The 27,077-nt window shown below is 42.5% G+C and overlaps 1 protein-coding gene across 1 annotated transcript; it reads right to left on the reverse strand.

The window, feature by feature from the left end:
- Positions 1 to 16,351: 16,351 nt before the first annotated feature.
- Positions 16,352 to 26,676, reverse strand: LRRC32 (leucine rich repeat containing 32). The gene is made up of 3 exons (XM_008947088.1): positions 26,376 to 26,676; positions 22,965 to 23,055; positions 16,352 to 18,292 (listed from the first exon to the last, which is right to left on the reverse strand). Exons 1-3 carry the CDS (start codon positions 26,396 to 26,398, stop codon positions 16,352 to 16,354), a joined length of 2,055 nt encoding a protein of 684 aa, XP_008945336.1. The 5' UTR covers positions 26,399 to 26,676.
- Positions 26,677 to 27,077: the final 401 nt, after the last annotated feature.

Below are 27,077 nucleotides of genomic sequence, written 5' to 3' on the forward strand. Positions count from 1 at the left end.
AAGTAAATGAAATATTTCAAGTGTAAGATGGCACATCTTGGGACGGGAAACCCAAAACTAGAACGTAATAAACCTGAAGTCATTCAATAAAATACTGAAGACATATCTACTAAGAGTCAAAACTGGGAACAAATGTTTCGAAACACAGAGAATAATAAAGGGAAGAGATTACAGGGAACATTGAGAAGGGTTTTTTTACATTTTTTTATTAAAAAACAAATGCTAAATACAATGTTTTGGATAACTCCTCTAAGAAAGAAACACAAGCCAAGTTTGGACACACAAACCTACATTCAGTTCAGTCTTTGAAATATGGATCAAAATCATCTGCACCATGGAGGCATCAGTCAGTTCTGCTCTGTTTCTGATTCTTGAAGGCATCTGCTTTGTGTTTCTTTGGAACTACTGCAAAATTGCTTTCAGCTATAAATTTATATTGACTTTATTTTTTTTTTTTTTCAGAAAATGAAAGACATAAGTGGCAGTGTATTAGCAAATTAACAGTTCCTGGACTCCACTAAGGTTGCATGTGCTACTCTGAAGGATGGTTGCCTCTGCCTATAAAAGAGCTGGTGGAGCTGTGGTTGGTGAGGATTAAACATATCAAACATATTGCTGGTTCAGTTACCAAATAAGAAGCCAAATAGGTAGGGTGGGTCAACTTGGAATTAAATTTTCAAGCCATTTTCTGTTGGGGTGGTTAAATAAAACAATTGAGATATACAATTTCATGTATTTGAGTCAAAAATCAGTGGGAACCCAAGCTAGATTTATGTGCCATACATTAAATGGGAGACTAAGACAGCTCAGTATCTATCCCAGGAGTAAAGAATGTTTCTGGAATAGAGATCAAGGATTCACATCCCTTCAAGTCTCTTCTAATAAACGGACACCCACTCCAAAGTTTTGGGGGTGTCCTCAGCAGTAAGTGCCATTCACTGTGCTGAGCTGGGTGGAGGACTCAGGCAGCGTCACAACCTCTTCACCATTGGATAACCATGGTTAAGAGGTCCTAGATTATGTGGCTCTGGAATGCAAGTACAGCTCCAAGCTTTGCTTCACTTTTTTTAAAATACAATTCAGGACAGGAAGCCTGTCTCTCCTTGAGAAAGCCTCTTTTTTATAGCTTTCCATCAGGAGCGTCCTTCTCCTTCTCCTTCTCCTTCTCCTTCTCCTTCTCCTTCTCCTTCTCCTTCTCCTTCTCCTTCTCCTTCTCCTTCTCCTTCTCCTTCTCCTTCTTCCTCCTTTCTTGTTTCCAGAGTGCCTGGTAGCACAGCAGTCTGGGTTCATGCTTGGAAATCGGAGATGAGAACTGAGATGCTGTGATGTCAGCAGCTTCATGCTGGCTTTCTATGGTTATTCCTGCAAATAATGATGCTGAAATTTGGCAGGACATACAGCCTAGGTGCAGCCATGATTTCAGGTCAGTCTCAGGTGCTTTTTTAGAAAAAAGAAATGAGATCTCCTCAACCTTGTTAGATCCATATGCCTGTGGAGTGAGGTCTCTAGAGTCTGCAGAGGTGTGTGATCAAAGCCCCACCCTATTTCATGTTGTCCCATCTGAGTATGGTAACACACAGTGACCCTTCCCTTGATTTTGCTGACTGAGACAAGATGGAGCCATATATCCGGTTCTGGGATCACATTGGCATGTTGGGTAGTGTTATGTTGGTAGGACTGATGACTGAGGCTGTTATTTCTCCTCCTTTCCACGGTAACCTTTCACAAGCTGGCGATATTTTACCCATATACAAGATACTCAACAAAGGCCACATGCAACTCGTTTGTAAACAATGTTTATGGTATAATTGATGGTTGGACTGGATGATCTTAGAGGTCTTTTCCAACCTCAATAATTCTATGACTCTATGATGTCTTGTTCAACACCCTTCTATACAAGGAACATTCTTCTCCCACTGAAAACCACCTTCTGCAGTTGGAGTCTCAGGCTGCTAACCTTTTGAAACTTGGTATTCCTCTCTCAGTTGGAATGGGCTAAAAATATCTTTCTGTTATTCCCTGGTCCCCACAACAGCTTGTCATATATTTTCATGCCATAGTACCATGAGTGGATTAAGAGACCTTAAGTAAATACTGTGTATGTACAAGCACCGGTTTGTTTATTTTTTTTCCTTCTGTATGAACAGTATCTTATTGTCAGGTTTTAATCTGTAGTTCCCCTTGTGCTCCTTTAGCTTCCTTAACAGGTTCTCAAGTTTCCTGTCTGACTTGGCAGTGATGCCAAGCTGGAGTCTTGCCGCCCTCTGCTTGGATACACAACCAAAACTCCAAGTGGCTCTTTTTTTCTATGCCATCGATTAACCTTGTTGCAAAGAGCAACCTCACCAACACTCAGAACCTTTCGTACTTGTGATGGGGCAATAACTGTTATTCATGTGTATTGGTTAGTCTTTAAGTTATTTATTTCTCTGATCTTAATTCTAGATTGTTTATTTCTACTGAGCTGGCTAAAGCTGCCAGTTGTCAGAAATCTGAGCTCTGCAAACAGCCCAAGCAATGCTAACAATACAGGGATACGAGCAAGTGACTGTGAGTCACAGCTTCTGCATTCAACTCCCACCTACACTTCTACACTCCATTAACTCCTCCAAGGCTCAGTTTCAACACATTACCAGAGTCCAGTAATTACATAGGAGTGCAGCAGCTTGGGCAACCTTAGGTGAAAGGGGCTTGCATATTCAAACATTGATAATTAGTTTAAATGCTGTAAATCAGTGAATAATAATGATTAATTTGCTGTGATTTCCATTATTATTTAGTGATGACAGCTACTTGGTCTCCTTCAGACCTCTTCCCTCCCAGAGATACAATTCACATGAACTGTGATTCAAGCCAGAATTTTCAGGAAAATTGAACAGCCGAGATCCCACTAGCTCTGCAGTGAGAGCCACCTGAACAGGGAACAAGGACACAGCCAAAGGGATGTTATGTCAGAAGGAAGGTTGTTTCTTTTGCCTTGCAATCACTGTCAATAGTCAGGTAGAGAAAAACCCATGACAACCAGTGAAAAACTCTGTCCTGCACCCTATGTCCACATGCACTCCAGCCTGGTCAGTTTGGTCCACCTGGCACTTTGGAAGTAGAGGCTGAAGACCTGAAAGCAGCACAAGAAAAGAGTGTCTGCTACCTTGCATGACCTCCACCTGCATCCCAGCTGATTTCTTGTGCCCCGTTGAGTATTTTCCAATCTTCCCCAATAGGAATAATCCTCCCACAGCGTAATAAGTAAAATGTAATATCTGGCTCGTTAAATTGACTATCACTCCTGCAGCTGATAATCAGAATGCCACTTATCTGTTAAACAGCCCCGGTCAGGAGAGGGCAGCCAAAGAGTCTGCATGAGTAACGTTGCTGAATCAGCCAAAAAACCCTCCCCATAGCTGCTCTACAACCTCTCTGTACCCCTCCCAGCCTATGTCCCCTCTCCAGGACACAGTCAAGGGCTGTGGTCTTTTCCCAGGGAGTGCCTGAACTCAGCCTTGTCCTGTCTACCTCTTTGCTTTGCTGGAGTGTAACCACAATATTGTAGAGGCAACGAAAATCTTGGCAAGGTCTGGGTCACTCTTCCTCATTGGGAAGGAATGGACCACACCTAATGCAGTCCTTAGGCGGGACACCCACGGATTTATGTGATTTAACCACAAAACTGGCTTCATCATCACTTTTACCTTCATCCAAAGGCACCAAACCTAATTCTTCTCCAGAGCATTGCTATTCTGCAAGTGTCCCAACTTTCTTCAGGGCCCTAAAGGGAAATGGGGATTCTTGTGCTGACTAATCATGTGCAAAGACACGTCCCTCAGATCTCAGCTGCCCATCACATTAGTTGTCCTGGGTTTGTGTTTTTAGCAATGATTCTTGGACCATTCCCCAAACTGGACATGGTGAGCCATGTTAACTCTCCATGTTGCCCTTTCTGAGATAGCTTTCCTACTCCGGATAAAAGCACCACTAAACATCAGAGTGATCTCTCTGACTACTGAGTCTCCACTGTCAGCTCAAGTGGGCTGGGGGATGGGCTAGTCCCAGTTTCATTGGGAGTTTTCCTAATTTAATAGTGGGGAGTGCTGTAGGACAGCTACATCCTCTCCCAGCTCTTCAGCCTTTGGCTTCACTCTGGGCTTGTTACCGTAGAGAGACATTGGTAGGGCATGAGCTGACCCTGTCTGGAGCTGTGTGCCCATGAAAGCTCCTTGGTGAAAGCTGAGAGCTCAAGCACATGAAGCCATGCAGATCCCAGGCTCTGCACCCATCTGTCCATGGAAATGTACCCTTGGGGAAGTCAAAGAGAAAGATGGAGCTGCTGGGGAGGTTTGTCCAATGCCTTTCTCCAGAAGCATTTTGCCTGGCACAGGACCTGTCTAGAGCAATCCTCCTCAGGACGCTGTTTCCTTCATAGCCTGATACAGTGTTGAGTTATGAAGACAAGATTTGTGACAATTCTTCTGTCACAAGGAAAAGAAAATGGTAACTCCAAGTAGCCTGGGTCTAGGGGAAGCACGATTTATTCCCTACTGCTGTATCCAAGAGCATCCTGGAGAGGCAGCAAGTCATATGCCAAGCTTACTGGAGTTGCTTTTACTGCTCCACCCCTTTTCCCTTCCCTCCATTGCAATGAGGAGCTGCTCTTCAATGCTAGCCGAATATTGCTAAACAACAGAGAGGTGCTCTCTCACACAGCATCACAGGGGTCCAGCTCCCTTTTGGGAACCACACACGGGTTTTCCTAACTCAAGGGGAGGAGAAGGGCAACCATGTGTCCAGTAGAACAATACAGGGAAACCCCATTTATTTCAGCTTTGGCTGAGGAGTAGATTGGTGTGGTTGCTAAACTGGAAGCCAGAGTTTAGCTCTTACCCTGGGGGACCTGGAGAGATGGAGAAAGGCCATTGCAAGGAAACTCAGCAAAGATGTGTATGCCTTGGGGTTAGTGCAGAGCCTCTGCCTTCTGCACATTTTCACCCTTGGCCAATGCAAGATGTATTTTGTTGCAATATGGGGGTGTGAGGTACTTCTGCATACTGCAGGGTGAGAACTATGTGCAAGCAGATATTTTTCTGGATAAGGATGCTCCAAATGGAGTCACAGAATCACAGAATCACAGAGTGGTAGGGGTTGGGAGGGAACTCTGGAGATCATCTCATCCAACCCCCTTGCTCCAGCAGGTCACCCACAGCAGGGTGCCCAGGGTCAAATCCAGGCAGGCTTGGAATCTCTCCAGAGAAGGAGACTCCACAGCCTCTCTGGGCAGCCTGCTCCAGGGTTCTGCCACCCTCAAAGAGTGAGATGGAATTCACCTGATTTAGTGAGGTGGGTGTTCAGATGGAACTTCCTGTGTTCCAGTTGGTGCCCATTTCCCCTTGTCCTGTCTCTGGGCACTACTGAAAAGAGTCTGGCCCTGTCCTCTTGCCCCTTGCCCTTTAGATATTGAGGAACATTGATCAGACCCCTCTCAGTCTTTTCTTCTGCAGGCTCAACAGCCCCATGTCTTTCAGCCTTCCCTCATCAGAGAGATGCTTCAGTCCCCTCAGCGTCTTTCTAGCCTCTTCTAGACTCTCTCCAGTAGTTCCTTGTCTCTCTTGAAGTGGGGAGCCCAGGACTACACATCTTGTGCAGTTTCTCTTTGTGTTTGAAGGCACTTACACAAGTCCTCCCCAGCTATGGAAGGGCCAGATTGTGCTTCCCTCCACCCATTTTTGGTTGAGTTTGGCTAGAAGCTCTTCAGACACGTTTTGATACACATCTAACACAGGGCTGTCCTGATCCCTACAGGACTCTCAATGTGACTGTAATATGGATGAGTTCTCACCTGAGGAATGTAAAAAAAAAAAAAATATTCTTCTTTCTCCATCGATGTCTAAAGAGTCGATTGATTTTTAAGTGAATTTTATATGGGCTCACCTTAAAAATATGGCTTTAAAGGAACTTTCCTAGTCTATAAGTTATCAGCTGCTGATCTGAATTCTTCTGCATGAGCTGTAAATAACACACTCCACAAGCTGATGGATAAAATAAATACTTTTAACCATGCTTGGTTATCCAGACCCTTACATGGTGGAACTCAACAGATTCAGGATAATAAACAAAAAAGTCTGCCATAAGTATTTGACCTTCTGCCTTTCCAAATGGACTACAATGGTATTTTTATGCCTATACTATGAACAGTCAAGACTAGACACCATTTCCCCTTGGTCTGCATCCTGTTTTTAAGAACAATAGCTTCATTTTTGACACAGTGCCAGCCCATAATTCATGCTTGCCTGCATCCTTTAGAGCACAGAGTTGGCTGATATTATAATATTTTGGTGCCTTGAAATTACTGTTCCAATTACAGTAGCGTTGGGGGAGTTTTGTTTTGTTTTGTTTTTCTAATTAATAATATTATTTTTTTAAAAATGTAAAGGTTTTAGGAATAATAAACAAGGAAGAGAGGCCTCACCTCTTGATGAAATATGGGTGTATAAATTCCCTTGAACTAATCTCCAGTCTATCCAAAGATAATACATTTCAAAAGTTCAGCTTGGTATCAAGCTTCATTGAGTTTATGTCTTGTTTGTGACTGTAAGCTTGAAGCAGATGAGGGGAATCCAGTAAAGAACAGAGGGAGAGGAAGGCAGTGGTGAGGATAGAATAAACAGAATAGCTCGGGAAGAAGCAGTAGAAATGCATTAAAAGAATTAATACTCTGTACAAAGCTTCACTTCTAATGGTGTCACTGGCTTTCCCTCAGGTTGTCCTCAGAGCACAGTCCAAACAGTCGCTGGATGCATCAGATCTGCTGAGCATAACCTAATCTCGTTGCCAGTCCCACATATGTTGTTGGCACTATTTGTAGAGAAAAAAAGTGAGTACCACCAGCAGCAGCACCCTCACTGGAGTGAAGGAAACTATAAGGTTTGCTCCCAGGCAGGAACTTGGATGTGCTGGTTGAATTGTCCTGCATGAAGCACACACATTTTTCATTCATAGAACAAGAATGATTCAAGCACTCAGGCTGATTTGAAAACCCTCTAGGATAATTAAAGTTGGCTTAGAAGTGTTGAATAATTTCACTTTCCAACATCTGTAAGTCTAAACAGATGGGAAAGGATATGGTCCCTTCCCCATGCATGAAACCTCTTCCAGGAGGCAGTCTCTGCTGGGTCCCTTGGGTTCAGGATTGAGCCCAACATACATTTACATCTACACCACCACCAAGACTGTAAAAATCCACTCAGCATTTGACTTACATTTTCTATGTGTTTCTTCCTTCTTCCCTGCTGATTCAGAATGTTTAAAACATCCCTTTCTGTTTATATGCTGTCATTCTCTCCCTTCCACTGTGAACCAATTCTCATAACCTTTCTGCAAAGGTCCCATTTTTCACACCTTTCCCAGTTGCTGCTGAACCCTCTGAACTCTCTCACAGTGTCTGACTGGAAAATTTTGCCAGGTTTTGTAACCTCATTCTAGAAAGAAAGTACCAGGGATCTTAAGGAGTGCATTGGGGAGCTCTACAAAGCAAAAGAGCAGAAGGGGGATAGGAGCAGCTGCCATGGAGCTGGGTCTCATGACCTAATAAATTACCCCTAGCCAGGATGTAAATGATGCTGGACATAGTTTTAGCCTGTCCTATTTATCAAGGAAAACACAAAGATGGTTTAAACTCCTTCACAAGGAAGGAGAGGTGTAGAGTGTTGTAAGGGCTTGGCTGGTGAAGATTGTAACTTGACCTCATTCATTTATGGCTGCAAAAACTGCACTGACTTAACCAGAAAAATGACGGCTGTACCTTTCCAATATGGACAGGATGGTGTGTCTTTATTTCTAATTTGTGGGGCTATCTGAAACAGTGTGGTGGGAAAGCAAGGAAGTTTGGGATGTTTCTATGCAAAACTTAGCTATGTCCTAGCTGTGTCTTCTAATATTTTATTAGTTGAGAAAAGCTTTTTTTGTTATTATTATTGGGGAAGGAAAGCTAGGGAGATCTACTAATCTCATTTGAACCAAATAAAGCAAGATCTTTCTTTGAGGCAAGAATTTATTCCCATAACAATTATTGCATAAGACCAAAATCCCAACAGGCAAGTTGTGAAATAAGAAGTTGTATGACAAACTAATATTTGGGCCATGAGATGCTGAAAGCATTGCTCCACAGGCTGTGGTGAGTGGTTTGTGTAACCTTCCATCACTCAGGTACTCTGCTAGGAGACACCTGAGAGTATTTTGGGTGAGTCCAGAGGTCTACTGAGGAGTAGTAGGAAGTGCACAATGCAAACTGAATGAAGTGACACTCTGTAGCACATAAACATGTGATGTCATTGTACTTTGATTGCATTTACTCGAAAGCCTCCTCACAAACACTCTGAGGAAGCCAGAGGTTGGAAAAGCAATTACACCGTGGGAAAAAAAAGAAAATCTGATAACACAACATTAGATGTGCACAGGCAGAGTTGTGTAAAACCTCCCTGGCTGAAAGCTGGTCTTGATTTCTGGTTTTGATTACTGTTTAAGAGGGTAAACTGACATTAGACTTCGGAGAGCAGGTTTCACATATCAACCAGTTTAAGCAAAGGACTCAGAGTGCTTGTTTTTCAAACTAGTTCTGACTGCTTTGGCAACAGTAGCTTCGACTGGATGCCCACAAACTGTTGTTCATCTGCCTTTGAGATACCCTGGCCTCCGGCTGATACTCAAGACTAGCAAGGCTTCTTCTAGAATCTGTATCATAACTGTAAAAACTGTAGTGTTGTAGCCCAGACCCCAGGAATGTCCCAAATGACTCCAGTTTCTTGCTGTCAACTTAACTAGCTGCTATGTTTAGGCAACTGACTCAAATTTTTAGTTCTGGGTTAAAACTAGGCTCTAACACACTTAGTCTAACACAGGTAGACTGTTAAATGCACCAGGAACTTCAATGTCAAACATGGTCCTCCACAGACTTTAGGCACCAGATGGAAGAATCAGAAGCTGAACAACGACTGTAAAGACTTAGATTTTGGACATAAATACCTGGAGTGGCAATTAAAGCATCCAATTCCATCTCTGGACCTTCACCTCACTGTGTATCCTTCTTCCCAAACAGGAAAGGAGCTGGATTTAGGGGTAGTGGGTCCTGTTCAGCAATGCAATAATTTTCATGAGGTCTGTGGTGAAACATGAGGGACAAATTAGGAGAAACTCACATTCTTGAATCACATGTGTAAGGCAATAAGCATATGTTAAGGTCTGTGACAAAGAGCTTTTTCTGAAATGAAGCAACAAATAATGAAGCTGGGGTTTTGAAACTCTTCACTCTATGACTCTTGCCAGAATTTTTGGTAACATTTTGAAGTGAAAAGCAACAGAGTTGTAAAACTTGAATCTATTATCCAAAAAGCATCAATTATAAGTACTCATGATGGAAGAAAGCTTTACAATAAAACCCATTTTTGAGTTAAAATCTTACCTCATAGGTCTCTTCTGGAATTTCAAAAGGTTAATGCCATTATTTTATTTTATATTCTTCCTATGCCCCAGCACTAATTGATATGTTAAAACATGAAAAGATTTATATAGTTTCAACAGCCTATCATTTTGTTTTTATTTTGTTTTCTTTTTTTTTTGCTTCATTTTGTTTTAATGATTTTTCTGGGGACATGTTATTTAGCATCAGCTGATTGAAATTTTTCTCATCTTTTCTAGTAAAAAGATAAAAAGAAAAGGAATGTAGTAATGATTTGGGTTTTTTTGGTTTTTTTTTAATTATATGAGAACGCATTTGCTACAGTAGGAAAAAAACCTGAAACTCTGGCCTTACAAAGCAAATATTTCCCAACTTCATGTTTTTCAGAATTTTCATGGAAAATTTTGAAAACATTAATTTTAATTTTGAGGTTTGGTTTTTTTTAAAAACGAAATCTTATGTGAACTCAGACTTCTGTGACCTGACTAACTGCCCACATCTGACATCACCAGCCACTTTTGCCATCTCTCTGGACACTTCTACTGCCAAATCCCTTCCACAGCTTCAGTGCAGGGAGTAGATACCACTAACAGGCACAGTTCCTCAGAATTTTTTCTGTTGCTCTATTCCTCACCTAAGTGCATGACACATTCTTCTTGTTTTGTAAAGATCTGGAGAATAATTCAGGATGGAAGGAGCCTCTGGAGAGCTCCAGTCCAGCTCCCTGATCAAAGCAGGGCCAGCTTCAATGTCAGAAGTGGTTGCTCAAGGTCTTGCCCTGATGAGTTTTAAAAATCTCCAAGGACTTTCCAGAGTTTGACCTCTCTCAGTACAAAGAATTTTTTCCTTATGTTCAGTCTGAACTTTTTCAGTTGCAACTCTCAACAGTTGTGTCTCATCCTTTAACTGAATACTCCTGGGAGGAACTGATGCTGTCTTCTTTGTAATTGATCTTCCACTACCGATAAAAGATTTCCCCCCAAGACTTTCTCCTCTGCAGGCTGAACAAGCCTAGTTCCCTCCACTTCTTTCTCAGATATCATATACTTCAGCTGCCTGACCGTCTTGGTGGCCTCTGCTGGACTCACTCCAGCTTGTCAGTCTCCCCCTTGCACTGGGAGGCCCACAGATGGACCAAATAACCAGAAGTGGTGTTAGATGTGCCAGATAGAGGAGAATGACAGCATCTCTTGACTTTCCAACTAAACTTTGCAAATACATCTTGGTATGCAGCTGGATTTCATTGTCACTAGGGCATGATGTTCATTAAAGAACAACTTGTTGTCCACCTAGACCCTCAGGTCCTTTTCTGCAAAGCTACCTTCCAGTTGTCTTGTTCCTAGACTGGAGTGTTGCATGACCATGTCCTGTCCAATGTGCAGATCTTTGCTAAATATCATGAAGTTCCTGTTGGATCATTGCTCTGTCATGGAAGGTCCCTCTGAGTAGCAGCTCTGCCCCAAACATATCAACCACTGCTCCATATGATGTTGTCCACAAGCATGGTAAAGGCTCTGTCCTACCAACTTATACACAGAAAAGTACCCTAAAGCAATGTGCAGCCTCCCTTTACTGTCCTTCTGTGCTCTGCTTTTGATTTCATCCTGAACATTGCTTCCCCATTTGTCTTCCAAATTCCTGGTTTAGTTGTGCTTATTGCCCCTCTGTTTCTCCTAACCCATGCCTCCAGCCCAGTTGCCTGTCCCAATAGAGATGGGTTTCCTGCCTGAAAATGGATTTCTCTCCTTCTGTGGTCTTGTCTTTGGGACCCTGGACTCCCCAGATTCTCCAACTCACTCCGTTTTCTGGGAAAGTCAGAAACAGTAGAGAGGAAACTCTTCTATTGTCACCTTCCAAAATTTTTCTTCATAAAGAACACAGCTTATGAACTGGAAAATGTGTGTCTGATGCAGCGACTGTGAGAAATGGACAGAAGGAGGAAATACGTGGAACTAACTTGGCTCTGCAACAGAACAGAAGAGCCATGATCAACGTGGGACAAAACTGATTCTTCCAGTGTTGAAGGACTGTTCCTTTACATTTGCCAAAATTCTGTTTTACATCATGTTGCATCAGACTCCAATGTCTTTGCTTGTGAAAGAATATTGCACAGCCCAACGAACCCTCCTCTGCAAGGTCTTCTGTGTTCATTCAGGCTCCTTTCCCTCCCATTTCGGTTTCAACTTTTTCCCTGGTTAATGTATACTTCTTCATGATATAGAGAGGCCTATGTTTCACTGAGTTACATCCTGTCTGGTTGTCTAGGCCCAAAGGGTGGTGGTGGTGAATGGAGTTAATTCTGGCGGCCAGTCACAAGTGATGTTTCCTAGGGCTCAGTATTTGGGCCAGTTCTGTTTAATCTCTTTGTCAGTGGTCTGGCTGAGTTGATTGAGGACACCCTCAGTAAGTTTGCAGATGACACCTAGTTGAACTGCTTGAGGGTAGGGAGGCTCTACAGGGGGATCAGGCCAGGCTGGATCGATGGGCTGAGGCCAGTGGGATGAGGCTCAACAAGACCAAGTGCCAGGTCCTGTACTTGGGTCACAACAACCCCAACACTCCAGGCTTGGGGAAGAATGGCTGGAAAGTGCCTGGCAGAAAAAATCCTGAGGGGGTTGGTTGGTAGACAGCTGGAGATGAGGCAGCGTGTGCCCAGGTGGCCAAGAAGGCTACCAGCATCCTGGCCTGGATCAGCACTAGTGTGGCCAGCAGGACTAGGGCAGGGTACTGTATCCCCCTGTACTCAACACTGGTGAGGCCACACCTCAAATCCTGGAGTCAGTTTTGGACCCCTCACTCCAAGAAAGACCTTGAGGGGCTGGAGCATGTGCAAAGAAGGTTCACAAAGCTGGGGAAGGGTCTAGAGTGCAAGTCTGGTGAGGAGCAGCTGAGACAAGTGGAGGTGTTGATGGATAGCTCTGCTATTGTTTCAGCTGTTTAGATGCTCAACACAGCTCTGACAGAGCAGGCAACTATCATTAGAAAAGAGTAAGTGAATGAATTATATATATATGGACAAAACATTATATATGTATGGACGATCTTTGTTTTGTTTTGTTTTGTTTTGTTTTGTTTTGTTTTGTTTTGTTTTGTTTTTTTCCTGGGGCTATATAAGATGCTACAGAGCCTTGATTTTGAGTGGAGATGGACAGAGTTTTATGGAAAATCAGACTTGTTTCGGGGTTGGTGAGATGTAAGCTGTGAATCAGAAATAAATCATCGATCGCTTTTGAAAATCTTGATCCAATTGCTTCACATGGACAAGCATGAAATAGGAATCCACAGGCACCATCACCAGGGGCTGTTTGTTATTATAGGAGATCATTTGGTACAGGTTGTTCTAATTTAGGTTAAACAAAGCTAATCCTGAAGTGATGTATTTCTTCTACTTGCCTTTGAACGTGTGAGCACAAACAGAACGGGCAAATGTTTATGGCAAATGATAAATATTGGCAGAGGATACCTTGCTGTGCAAGCTAAGACATGTTTTTCTCTCTTGCAGAGATATGGGGCATCCAAGTTGTGATTTTGGTTTGTGAATAGATAGGAACAAGAAAGCAAATGCTCTGGGCTCCTGAACTGCTAGGAGGCACTTATTTGGTTTCATATTCATGTGGCATGGGTGATTCTGGGCTGAGACAGGTCCCTGCAGAGAGGTCTGTAGCCAGAGACTCTGGTACTCTGCTAAAGTATTGTTTTGTCTTGGCTTCGCAGGAAAAGCCAACACCTTTGGAAGCTCAAACTTGACTTTCCGTGGATGGCCAACATGAGTTATGACTTGCTGGACTTTTAGGGACTCTCTCTGGGAGTGTTTCTAGTGCTGCTGGTACTTTCATCTATCTGATAGCATTGCAGAGGGCCATTTTTGGGAACAAACCATAGCAAACTGATATGAACTATTTGAAGGACACCAATTGTCCTGCCAATGCAAACAGGTGCAGAGATGAAGCCAATTGTTGCATGCAACAATTGAAAAAAAAAAAAAAGCTTGCATTGGCTGCGTAAATCCCACAGGCTCTACTACACACCCCAGAATCCTAGAAGGAAATTCCTTGCCTTAGCAGCACGAGCTCTCTTTGCATGGACAAAGGCTGTTGCATGGACTTTATGGAAAAGCAATCAATGAGGGTGTCATTTTTGTTTGCAAAATAACAGTCAGAACAGCCTGTATCATGAGAACCTATTAGGACAATGGGGCTAAATGGCAGAAAGAGGTGTGAAGTGTGAGTAACAGCTATGTTTGATGTAGGATCTGGTACTTTGGCATTTGGACTTCTTGCAGGCACAGGAGCAGGCAGAGGAGGTGAGAATTGGGGCTGCCATATGCCTGCCCCTACTCTGAGGAATAAAATAATGGGCACTTCTCCCTGTTTTCCCTCTCTTTTCTCTTTCGTTCATATTTTCCTTGCCTCACACACTCCTCATCCTATCCAGGATAACAGAATTATCTGGAAAGGGCTCATGTCACTTCTTAGTAGCTTATGCTGGTATTAAATAAATCCAAATGAGCCATGCTGCACTTTTCTCCTGAGGCTTATTCCTCAAGAAGGCTGTTTCTGCTCCCAGGGAAGTCAGTAGAAGTCTAATTAGTCCCAGATGTTTAATGATAACGAGCACTTCCTTTTGGTAGAGCCTAATAAAAGTAGTGTTAAAACCGTTAATTAAATGGGTTTGGCTCTGTCATCAGGTTATTAATTAATTCCAGTCATAGCAGCCAAGCTAATAGTGGTTCTAAGGAGATATAATCTTGCCATGCTGAACAGAAAAGGCACGAACTCGGTATGTGGCTACATCAGCCTGTGCCTGGGCACACAAGCTCAGCTTGTTTCACCAACTTCAGCATCGGGTTTCCAACCAAACCTTGGAACTATTGCTTGTGCAAACTTTCTCCTACAAGATTAAGAGCTTGAGCCATTGAGTAGTATTGGCTTCACAGATGTCCAATCAGACCCTATTTCTGCTGATCATTGGTGTAAACACTTGCTTACATCTTCAGCAGATCTCCTTGTTCTCTGTTGGTTGCACTCTATATGGAGCAGCTGACACTGCTTCAGAACCAGAACATGAAGGTCCAAGGTGGATTCCGAACACCATAAAAAATAGGAAGACATAGCTTTTCATCTGTGGAGCATTCCAAGCTGGTGCTTTAATATATTCACAACCCTGTGCTTTGTACAAAATTCAGAGGTGTTTTTATTGTACAAAATTCCACAAGGAAAACCACCAGCCAGTTTCTTACATAACTGCTTTAAAAATAGAATTATACACCTTTTTGTAGTGTGTTAATTTTGACATTCACTTGCTAGAAGAAACTGAAACAGAGCAGCAATTTGAGTTATTTACCTGGACAGGGTTTGGTTTGACCTCTCTTTCTCCTATGTGCCTTAATATACAGCTCCTGGCATTAACAAAAAACCTGATACAGCTCCTTTCGAAGCCATTGAACTCTGTTAGTAGGTCAGGCTCCCACTGTTGAGAAGGATTTTTTCACTTCAAAAGGGTGAATATGCTGTCTGAGTATGGAACATAACATATGTCAGTGTCAGCTTTTCTCACAGCAACAGGTTGACCATGTTAAACTTACCACAGAATGAGGATCTACGTAACTTTTCTTGCAGCCAGTCCTTTAGACCATAATATCTTTTTTGGGAAGAGAGATAGTGGACATTTGATCAGAATAATGGCCCAGGACTAGGTTCCCTGTGTATTGTTTCACACTGGTATCTTTAAAACAACATTTTGCTGTCTAAACTCCTGTGACCTTTAAAAATGGACCCATTATTCTTTTGCATTGAAAGGCAGCTGTAGGCACTGACTTCCCCATAGTTTTCCTTAGAAATATAAACATTTCAGTCCAATGTTGGCTGGTTGAAATTCATTCTCTGAGATTTTTTTTTTTAAAAAAGCCTTCACCCCAGAGATGAATTTCTTCACATTAAACCCAGTTAAATATGTATTGCACGTGAGGGGCAAATTTCTCTTCTTCGAGTTGAACTGTGGAGCTGTGACCTTCTGAGCAGATCTGGGTAACATAAAAGTCCAGCTGTTTCACACATGAGATTTCTCTTTACATCCCTCAATGGGTATTAAGTGCCAAGACTAGTTGACCTCATCTACTTCTCATGACTTGCCTCAGTGGCTGGAGCAACATATAACAAAGAAAGGGAGATATCCAAAGAGGTTACTACCACCAAGGTCTTTGATTCCCATGGTCAGCCATGGATTTTAAAAATGGTAGCTATAAACACAATAGAAACAAACTGTAATTTCCTTTTTAAGCTAAATTCTCATTGTTCTGGAACTCATGGGAGATTTGCAACCAACTTTTAGGAGTGGAAGGTTGCATTTTGGCCCACCCTGGCATAGGTTGGTTTGATTTCAGTTTAAGAAGGATTAGGAAAAAGCAAAGCTCAGACCAAACAAGAAAATCTCATGGAGGCACATAACTTTGAGAAGGGCTTTCCTACTCAACTGATGTCATTAATGACTGTCATAAAAAGGTGATTTGGTTGCAATCCTGAATTTGCATATAGACTTTCTCTGAAGACGACATCACAAAGCACCTCTGAGCTTAGTGAAACCTCTTAAGATCTTAGAGGGCTTTTTCTTTCAGCCTGGTTTAAATTATGCACCTCTCAAAACAACAGCAGGACTTTACAGTGGCCTTTTCTACCACTCTATAAACTTTTTAAGCAGATCTGCTTGCAAATGAAGCAAGCACAAAGCAAAGGCAAATTCTCCTTTCAGTCCCTGCAACCTGGAGCACTATAGTGGTGCAGTTCAGGGACACTTTGAAACTGTCTTCAAATCCACAGTCAAAAATCCAAGACAAGAATTTTGCCCTTCATTTCTACACACTGGCAGTGTAGCACCTGATTTCTTTAGTTTTCAAGGCATTTTGTGTTCCTATGCTTTAAACTGATGGCTAAAGTTTTGCCTGCGGAAGCAAAAAAATGAACCCACACCAATGATGATCACGGATAAAACCAACACAAAAGTTAATATGATAAGGAAGTTGATTTTCTTCAGATCCTCTTTTTCACAGTCTTCTGGTCTAATGTTCCCGATGTGCATTTCCTCCTGGTACCCAAAGTTCTGAGTGTACTGGCACGTTAAGTGCTCCACGTTGAGGATCTGAACATTTTTGTTCTGGATCATTGATGAGAGCCAGATGTTTCCACAGCAGTCGAGTGGGTTCCCAGTGAGACATAAGTTTTTAAGGGAATTTTCTAATGCTAAAATATTGCTGTTCTGTAATGTACTAAACTTATTGTTCCGTAGGTCCAGAACTTCCAGTGGAGAGTCACTATTCCACTTAGGCAGCCAGTTCAGCTGATTTTCAGAGAGGTTTAAATGTTTAAGGTGACTAAAACAAGGCAAGTCAATATTTAAATCTATCAGGTTATTACCATGTAAATACAAATGTTCCAGAGACTTTTCCAATCCTGATAATGCTTTAACTTCTATTTTCAGTCCGGGGTTGATAGAGAGATCCAAGATGATCAGGGGAGTCTTGTAGAAGGTGTATGCTGGTAGGATGTTTAGCATGTTATCGGCTAGGTACAAGTACTGAAGAGTAGGAGAATCAACAAATGACACACAACCACTTTCCTCTCCAGCAAGTCTTTGCTTAGCTAATCCTGAGTACATGCTGCAAAGGCTGATGTTATTGCTCTGTAGATTAAGCAGTCTGAGGCTAGGAAGACTTGAGAAGATATCAAATTGCAGGGTCTGAAGATGGTTGTTTTGAATATAGAGCTCCTTCAAATTTGACAATGTACCAGAATCTAGGAGAAGTTTCTGCAAAGCATTGTAGCTCAAGTCAAGGACAGTTAGGGAGGTCAATGTGCTGTCATAAGTTACAGCAAATGTGTGAAGACAATTTTTGCTGAGATTAAGGGTGTGAAGGGACAACATTGATTCAAAGAATTCATCCGGAATGGATTTGATTTCATTATAACTTAAGTCTAAATATACAAGCTGGGATAAATAAAGAGAACTTTTGTTTCTACTTTGCTTCTGATCAAGAATATGAAAAGAAGCATCTAGCCACTCACTTTCCATATAGTCCATTTTATTATGAGGGGATTCATCAGTGAGCTGGATTAAATTCTTTGACAAATTCAGAGTTACCAGCTTATTTACCTGGGGGAAGACTGGGAACTGAAGCAGTTTGTTTTCACTCAGATCCAAACATCGCAGGCTATATTCATCATCTGACTGTGCAGTGTGGAAAGTCTCAATGCTATTCCTGCTCAGGTCAAGTATCTCCAGCTGCCTGAGGTTGAAATCAGAGATGCAAGTAATGGAATTCATGGAGAGATTGAGTTTGGAAAGGTTCACTAGAGTCTCAAAAGCACCTTCTTCTATTTCCATGATGATATTACTTTGAAGATCTAGCTCCACAAGACTGGGAGATCCCTGAAACATCTTGTGTGATATCATTATAATACTGTTGTCCGCCAAGGAAAGGTACCGCAGTGCTGGAGCTTGTTTAATAAAATACTCAGCCATCCCATTGTACAAACTGTTGTGGGACAAGTCCAGTATTTCCACCCTGGGTAAAAGTCCAATCCCCTTTGTCCCATTCTGAGCAAGCTCATACAAGTGATTGTTAGCTAAATTTATTTCCAGCAAACTCGTCATGTGTGCAAAGACTCCAGATGTGATGAAGCTTATCTGGTTAGAGCTTAAATCCAGGCACTGGAGAGAAGTGTAAAATGATAATGGCATTTCAGGGATGCTTTGAATCAGATTTCCAGACAGATCTATTTTGTTTACATTTGGATGGAGTTTATGAGGGATTTGGTGGAGGTCTTTGTTGTGGCAAAATGCCTGTGAGTTTGCCTGCCAGAAAAAAAAAAAAAAAAAAAAAAAAAAGAGAAAAGGGGTTGTCACATGACATATGAAAAACATCTTTGCATGAAATATAAAGAAAATAACATTCAGCATCAAGGCAGATCCTTCTTCTGAAACACTGATCACACTTCTTTCTCTGATCATTCAGACAGCAAGAACAACAACCCCAACACTTCTTTGCAGCTAACAGCACTCATTTAAATTGAAAGATATTTCAGACTTAAAACAGCAGAGAGATTTGTCTGCATGTGATACTTAGTGATCGTTCTCCTTTTTGTACCTTTCTGCTGGGTTTATTTTAATAGTTTCAAGTGAAGGAGTTTTGCCCTCTTTCTATTGCAACCAAGTACCATTTCTTCACTTTTGTTCTAATGTTTAATTTTCTCAGCTTCATCCCTGTGTTAGATTTTTTCAAACTCTACTTATAATACTAAGTACTACTTAGAAGAGCTTCACTCAGAAGAGCTTCACTCTGCTGGCATCATAGATCCCAAAGCTGGGAGGTGGAGAAACATATAAGGATCCTGTAGCACAAAACCTCTCTCTCTCCTTAGTGACACCTTCAAATATTTGATCATGTCTTCCTTTAGCCATGGCTTAGTTAAGCAGTGCATCTTTAACCAAATGGGTCATTCATCAACTGAAACATTTCTGATGCAAATCTCCAAACCCTTCCTGCATTTACCATCCATGTTTATCCTTTTGTTAAGGGTTCCCTGCTTCTTGGATGAGGAGCAAACCTTGTGGAACTTCCCATGCAAGACACCCGTGATACAACACGAAAAAGACGAGTTATATAAAGCCAGATTTTCAAGAAGGAGAAAGCTGTGATGTGCAGTGAGGGTCATGCCTTTCCAGTCCAATTCTCAGTAGTAGGGTAGAGAAAAAAAAAAAAATATAAAAAAAACACCACCAAACCAAAACCAAACAAGTGTCAAAGTCAAATTCAGCTTCTAGATGCATGTCTACATGCAGCTAGGACTGAATCTGTCTCCCGAGAAAAATTTGGAGTGTGTGTTTATAAGGAACAATAGAAACATGAGCATGATCATCCTCACATAAATGTCAAGCCGTATTTTCTTATTAAGGAGAACAGCAGCAGGAGGACATAGAATGCAAAATGCTCAGGCAGCATTTAATTTACTGAAGGAAAATGCTTTGTTATGAATGTATTTGGGTGACTGGGTCATGTACTACTTGTAGAAAGATCAGAAAGAAAGAAAAAATTAAAAAAAAAAATCTGTTGAATCTTAACTTCTGTAGAGAAGCAGAATCCAGATTCCATGATGCAAAGCTTTCCAGACGTTAAAGAAACATTAAAATTAAAAGTTACTAAACCCCATCTGCTTCATGTGAACTTTTAGTTAAATGAAGTGGCAGGTCTGTTTAGGAGAAGAGATATGTCAACTTTTTGTGAATGTCTTTTGCATTGTGCAAGTTTTGGAGGCCATACAGAAATGTGCCAGATATAAGTGCTCATTCAAACTCTAGATATGCACAGACTGCTTCATGGTCCTTCCCCATCTTCCCAAAGATCCCAAGTAAATGTCCTATTAACACTTTTTTTACCTCCAACTCACTCAAATCTCTATGAGATAAACCAATTAGAAAAAAGGAGAAGTAAATTTTCTAGCTTCTTCCTGGCATTCTTTATTTCCTGCAAAGCCACTGTAGAACTGCTCTTTTTGAGGTAAAATGTGCACAGATTTGGGTTTAACTCTGAAGGCCAAATGACAGGGCAGGAAGTTTCTTCTTACTTGGTTTGTGGAAGAGGGAGAAGCCAGAAGGATACAAAAACCTAGAGTGAAAAAGCAGCACATTCTTTGGAGCCTAAAGCAGATGCCAGGTTTCTTTCCACATTTTGGGCAAGATCTCAAGAAATGTTAAGCACCCTCCAGTACTTTTGGGCACCCAGCATCCTAGAAAAGCCATAATCAAACTCCTGTCAGTGCCAGTCAGCTGGTTTTCACTAAAGTCAGTGGGTGAGAGATCAGTCCCAGTACACTGTGTATCTTGCAGGACTGGGCTTTTAATTTGCATCCACTTAACCCTCCCAGTGATAATAAGGACTGATGGAATCTATACCTCCCACTGTCTGCCATTTGTTCCTATAGCATTTCTCCTCCTTTTTTTTTTTTGAACTTTCATGCCTCTTCACTGACACTTTTGATCTTCACTGAATTTCTTATCTAGTCTGTTCTGCACCATCTTTTCTCCCCGGAGGCTCAAACTGCATGAATTTCACTCTCATCAGCACTAGGAAGAACAGATGAAGCATGCCTCAGTGGGATGGTGCAAACAGCATTTGTTTGCCTGTATCTCCCTTCCTCCCACCCCACAGCCTGATGGGTTGGCAGCCTGAGCCTGGAAGAGTTTTTTGCTGATCTCACATTCTGACTTCACCATATCTGCCGATGCTGCCACCATTTTTTTTTTAAGTCCATTGGCAAGAAGTACTGCAGAATGGGGAGCACTTGGTCCCTTTGGTGTCTGGTCCCATTCAGGTGCTGGCAAAAAAAAAAAAAACCCAACAGCTCAAAACTGAGCATCATTTGGATTCTGACTCCAGTTCTTCATTGCTTAGCACTGGGTGGAAGTTGTCACCCACCTCAGTAAGAGCCCTACAAACAAAGCAGCTGGATCCAAATGTCCACTAATGTTATCCTGTACCAACTCATGAGCATTTGAACCAAAGACTTTAAGCTAGAGCAACTTGGCACTGACTTGCACTTGCAAAATGTCCATTTCCATTCTCTAGAAGAGCTGTCCAGGTGGAGGCTCAACTACACAACCAAACCTTAGCAACTTGCCCAGGTACCACGTATAATAGGTTATGTACATGTTCTTTCATCACCTCGTTGCAAGGAGAAATGTGATTTGCTAAAAACCTTTCCCTTCTATAAATTATTTGAAAGTTCCTCCTTTGCCAGTTACCATGAAATAGCAGAAACATCTTTCTTCAGGAAGTAAAACATGAACGAGTTGAAGCCCCTCTTCTTGGAAGGCAACATGGGTTAGGAAGAATGTCCTGACATTTAATCTGTGCCTTGTTCTTGCAAAAAGGTAGATATGCAGTAACTTCTATAGTGAGTGCAGGTAACTCCCACGTTATGGGTCTTCTTAAACCTCTTACTAGACTTCAGGTCAATGCCAGGAGCATCAGCAGTGAGTCAGAAAGGGGCACAGGTTTCTGACTCATGCTTCTTCCACGAGATTTGGGATGAAAGTTTCTATTTCTAAGCCTTTACTATTCTAAAGGTATCACCACAGGGAAAGTACCATGTAAAACAGTGAGGTTGTGATGAAAAATAATCATGTGAAGTAAGCAGGGCTCTGAACAGACCCATCAGCTAATCCAGGAGCTCCCTCTTTCTTTAAGCTGTTTGGATTTACACCCTCCACCTTCCATTGGACCAAACACCCAGCAAAGGAAGAGAGTCAACATTGGCATTAAAGATGCTGAGCTGTAAATTTATACCAGATGAGCATCCTAGCTCCTGACTGCAACATGTTTTCTGTCAGGGCTGAATTTATCCCAGCCTAGTTGCCTAGAGCTTTGGGATGTTGGCTTGATGAAAGAAGTCTAAAGTGGAGTGGTAGAAACAAGCATGTGTTTACTTCTCAGCAATTGGCCTGAGCTGTGACCCATCAAGAAATGGGACGGGACAAATCCGCTTGGATTATTGTGTGTCTTGCCCAGCCTTCATGTGACTATGATACATGGGACCCAAACTGTCATGTTTACAGTGGTTTCATCAGTCTTCCCTCTCCAGCCAATGAATTGAGTTACCCAAGTCACCTTCCCAAGATCTTTATATATATATTAGGTCTAAATTTCTCTGGAATTCAGGAAGTGCAGCAATACAGCAGGGTGGGCAGGAATGGAATGAGTCCCATAAGGGAAATGTGTACAGCTAGCAAATGATTTTTTCCCTATTTTGGAAATTCTTGAGGATTTGTGCTGAGCAGCTTCAACATTCAGGGGGAGAAAAAAAAAAAAAAGATAAGTATTTTTAAATGGCCTGTTACAGTCAGAAGCACTTGGATGGGGAAAGGAGAAAGTTCAGCTGGGAGTAGCATTTATAATATTGTACCAGGTGCTTGAAAAAATTCAAGGAGAAAATTTTGTATTGGAGTGAGGTGCTTTGTCACCTCTTTCACTTCCAGAAGAAGTCAGGTATAACTCCTCAGGTAGCAATGCTGTGTCAGGGCAGGGGAGGTCATTCTCCCTGTTACTACAAAAGGGCTGGTCTAGATGCATTTCACAGAAGAAGCTTTATTTAAAGCACAAGGAACTGAGGCCTGATATAAAGGAGTGGATTTTAGTTCGAAGTTCTTTCTCTCCCAGCCACATAATCCCTGTACAGCCTTGGGGAAAACAGGTCAAATTTCCTTTAACCAGCTCCCCCTTAGGAAAAAATGGATATAAAGACTCTTCTTTTTTTCCACCCTTTTTATGTGCTGTCACTGCAACAAGGACAAAGGTTGAGAACAGCCAGCTGAGCATCCACTAACCCAGCAAAGCCCACCTCTGCCACCATGGAGAGTTTGGTTCTGGGGGGGATTTCCCTTCTCAGAGACCATAGCTATTTGTGCAGTGCCTGTAACAAGGGGGTCCCAAACTCATCCAGGATCTGAAGGAGCAGGGGGACAGCCTTACCGTTTCACAGGACATCCCCTCTGTGGGCTGATAGTCAGAGGTCCCTCTGTTCACCGCTGCCAGGAGGAAGATGATGTACATTTTCATGGTTCTACAGGTAGAAGTAATTATGGTTAGATTCCAAATGTGACACAGTGGGCAACACAGGCAAAATCTGACACCAGATCATCATCAACACGGAGAAGCACACATGCAGTGCAATAAATTAACCCAGCTCTGAGCCTAGAGTACTTGCAACCTACCTATATACCTTAACATCTCTTTGAGCCCTGTGGGAAAGAGAGAGACTTATGTGAGGACTTGAAAGGAAGATCCAATGTCCTTTGGGATGTCATGGGATGCACAGTCATGGATCCAATGTTATTGGATTGCAACAGTGTGTTTTCAGCTGCTACCTAGATGATATCCAGGCCACCCAATGAAGTCCAGATGCTCAAGCTGGGCAGTGTGTCTGGCATCATGGAGAAAGACAACCACTGAAGATTGAGTTACCTTCACTCTCCCCATAAAGGCAGCTCAGGTACTTTCATCTGGGCTGGAGTTTTGGGATGCCTAGTCCTGAGCAAAAGAAATAGGTGCCACTCAGAAGCAACAAGCACTGGGAACAGTTTCCATTTCCACCCACAACATTTTCCACTCTCTTATCCCAGAGTGTCAAAGAGCTTTTACACATTCATCCAGATTTGTTAATATAAACAGCATGAAGAATAGACTGAGAAATTTTTGTCCAGACGTTAGTTTTCCATTTTACATGTCCCAGGTATGGGTAGGCAGGCTTTCAAATATATTTGAAAGCAGATGCCTTACAAAGAAACAGATATAAAATAGAAGAGATTTGTGTGAAACGAAGGATTCATCAGCGTGTAACTGTTTGGAAAGCACTCCAGAAAAGAGCATAGAAATAACTGCAAAAGGAGCAAACAAAACTGGACAATGGGAGAAAAACACAAATGAAGCCAAGGGAAAGAATTCATCCTTCAAATGGCTTGTTTCTAGATGGACACTAATGAGGTCTCTGAGTGTGGTCACCACAGATGTGAGCTTCAGATATCAACTTTTTATGACAGCCTCTGTTGCAAATGTGCCAAATCTGTCTCTATTTGTATGGCTTCTCGAAGACAGATCTGAGCTGGTCCTGCCTGCATCCAGAGCAGGTGAGACATGACTGGAAGACATGCAGCAGTGCTTAGCTAGCATGTCTCCTAAGTCCTTCCAGGAGCAAGCCTGCATTCAGCAAGCTCCAAATACACACCAATGCCATGTACATGTGGCAAAATATCATCAACGTAGCGTTACTCAGCAGCTGCCACCCACAGAGCATCAGGAGGCTGGAAACAAAAGGGATGGGATCACTCCCAGCTGGTGGAGATCCCTCTGCTTAGTCACTATTCAGAGATGCAGCTGACGGTGATGCTTCTGCACAGTAATGGGAATTTGGAACAGCAAAACCAACAGGTTCACTATAGGAACTTGCCCATTCCTCCACTTTCCAGAGAAAAATGTTGTGCACTAGGAACAGAAAAGCTAGAGAGGCTTAGACCACAGCTACTCTGTTTTTAGATTGTACATTTCTTCTGGTTCAAGGAAACAGCTACGCATGAATGATGATACGGGACTCCAAGGTGAAAGAGCCTGGAGTTTGTCTTTGGGGCTCAGCAGCTAGATCAGAAATCTGTTCCCTCACATTCTGAAAGAAGACCAAGCATTCTCATTCTTGACCCTGTTAATTCATGTTTGCAAAATATGCCAAAATCATCCTATGGAAGGAGGAATTGCTGATCCCACTATCTACAGTGTCTCTGTCATTCCCTCTCTGCTCCTTATTCCCCAGGCTTAGAGGAGTATGTGGTTCTTCTAAGGAAGAGAAAAATAATTTTATCGTTTTGGGTGTTAGTTTTCTGGAATTGAGAGAAAAGATAAGCATACCAATGATTACACAGTTTTACTCAGAGCCCTCAAATGGAAATTGTTTCTGTTTAGATCCAATGAATTAAGCTGAGGAAATCTCCATGGATAGTACCCACAACAGACCACCACTCTTATGGACAGTGTGCAGCCCGTGTTCTCTGTGTTGTCTTCCCTTGTCATGCTGAAAAAAAAAGGTGCTTTTGTTTCTTAAACAATAAACCTGGCATAATCTAGGGTTTTAGCATTCTTTGAAACCTCCTAAATAGTGAGTTTAGAGAACAACTGGGAAATTGGTGTATTTGACCCCAAAATTCTGATTTAATGGCTTGCTGTGTAAGAGAGTTCCAGAGTAAACAAGGATGCTGCTCCAGGTGTTTCTTAAGGTGGCAGTCACGCTCTGAAGCACCAGAACAGGGTGGTCTTTCCCAATAGGAGACCACATGGGCTCCACTCAGAGGAGGGTAAGCCACTCCTCATGGTACAGCACAACCTCCTTGCTCATGGAGAATCCCTGCCCAAGGTGATTTTCAGTTCAGCTGTGTACTGAGCAGCTTTTCTTGCCTAGCTTTTTTTCTAGAGCACCTCCTCAGCAACACTGGCATGAGACAACACTGCTTCCCCCTTCTCTCTGCCCTCCAGGCAGGTCTCAGCCTCCACACCACTCGCTCCCAGTGCAGAGCTCAGGGCTCACAGCACCCCCAGTGCCCTGCTGTCAAGAGAGCATCACCACTAAACCCTGGCATTGCTGCCTCTAACCACAGCTTACAAAAACAGTCCAGGAGCAGCAGTAGCAGCAACTTGACCCAAAGGAGCTTTTATTACTCTGAGGCTTTCCCAGAGTTGAAACAGCTTCATGCCTGGTGCCACTTCGCTCCCACTGGCAGCTGTGATAAAATTCCCAGCATACCTCAGAGCAGAATTGAGCTCTGAACCCCATTTAATGCCACACCTTTCCATCATGGTACTTCAAAATCACCCATCCCCAGTGGAATGATGTGGGTGATTTCAGTGAGCAACACCCACAAAGAGTCGTATTAAATGGGTCAAATAATTTCACATCTAGAAAAAGCAGAAGCATGGTACCCAAACCACGTCAGCATATCCACTTAACAGATGAGAGGGCAAAGGCAGAGAGGAGCAGTAATTTGCCTCCAGACACATTTGAAACCATGGAATAATGCGGATTTAATCCCAGTTTGCCCAGTTCTCCCTCCAGAACAATATTTGCCACCATCCTTATTACAATATTAACCCTGAAACCACTTCATAAATGTTGCTTGTAGCTGACCACAGCAGTACCTTCCAGATTTCCCCCAAAGGTAATTTTTGTTACTGCTTAGACAATTAAGAGAGACATCCTGTGCCAAAGAGAGGATAAATACAAACTAATACACAAACTACAAACCAAACTCCCCAGGGTCTCTTTTTTTTTTTTTCACACAAGACTCTTTGCTGCTAATGTAGAACCTTCAGGGTTAAAAAGACTGAATATTTCACGTTTACCTTGTTTCAAGGGTTTCCTGCATTCCCAAACACTGCTTATCATGTCTTTAAAAAACATATCCAGCTCTTCAAAACCGATTCACTCCTGGTGCTGAGGAAATTGTTCTCCAGCTTCACATACACCGTTGAGACTGCCAGGAGTCTCACTGGTAACTTCAGAACGAAGGCATTTTCAGGGAAATAACCTTATTTGGGACAGTGTCTGCTTCAAATTATGTTGCTCGTCTTCCTCCAGACTCCTCTCCAGGCTCTTGCTGGGTCCTAGCCACCGCTGTGCTCCGGACGGAGTCGGCTACTGTGTGACATCCTGAAGTCCTTGCTCAGGGCAGGCGTTGAGAAACAAGGGGGATTTTTTCCAGAGAAACTGTCAGGATCGGGACATGGGTTTGCTCAGGGGAATAAGTGACTTATCATGGCCGGGGCTGTTGTTCAGCTGCGTGCCTGGTGCAAGGCGAAGTGTTTATTTTAGGGTTTTGTGTCCATGAGTGACGTTCCTGGAGGGTTGCAGCCTCCTACCCCTGCACCTAAATCACTCTCTGCATCATGAGGAAAACAGGGCTTGAGCACTAACGGTTTCAACTTCGTGGCTGATAAATATACAGCCCAGAATCTGGAAACCTGTTCTGGAAGAACTAGCTCTTCCTCTTTGCTGCAGTCCCACTGATCAGAGTGTGAGAGCAGTCTGCTGGCAGGGTGAGGGCT

This window comes from Merops nubicus, unplaced genomic scaffold (assembly GCF_000691845.1).
Source record: "Merops nubicus isolate BGI_N331 unplaced genomic scaffold, ASM69184v1 scaffold1759, whole genome shotgun sequence".
Lineage (NCBI taxonomy): Eukaryota > Metazoa > Chordata > Aves > Coraciiformes > Meropidae > Merops > Merops nubicus.

Excerpts from the sequence above, each read along its gene's own strand:
- LRRC32 (XM_008947088.1), bottom strand. The coding sequence starts at position 26,398 with ATGCAGGAAACCCTTGAAACAAG. Across the intron at positions 23,056-26,375 it reads CAGGAAACCCTTGAAACAAG|AACCATGAAAATGTACATCA; the intron begins GTAAACGTGAAA and ends TTCTACCTGTAG. Across the intron at positions 18,293-22,964 it reads AGGGGATGTCCTGTGAAACG|GCAAACTCACAGGCATTTTG; the intron begins GTAAGGCTGTCC and ends TTTTTCTGGCAG.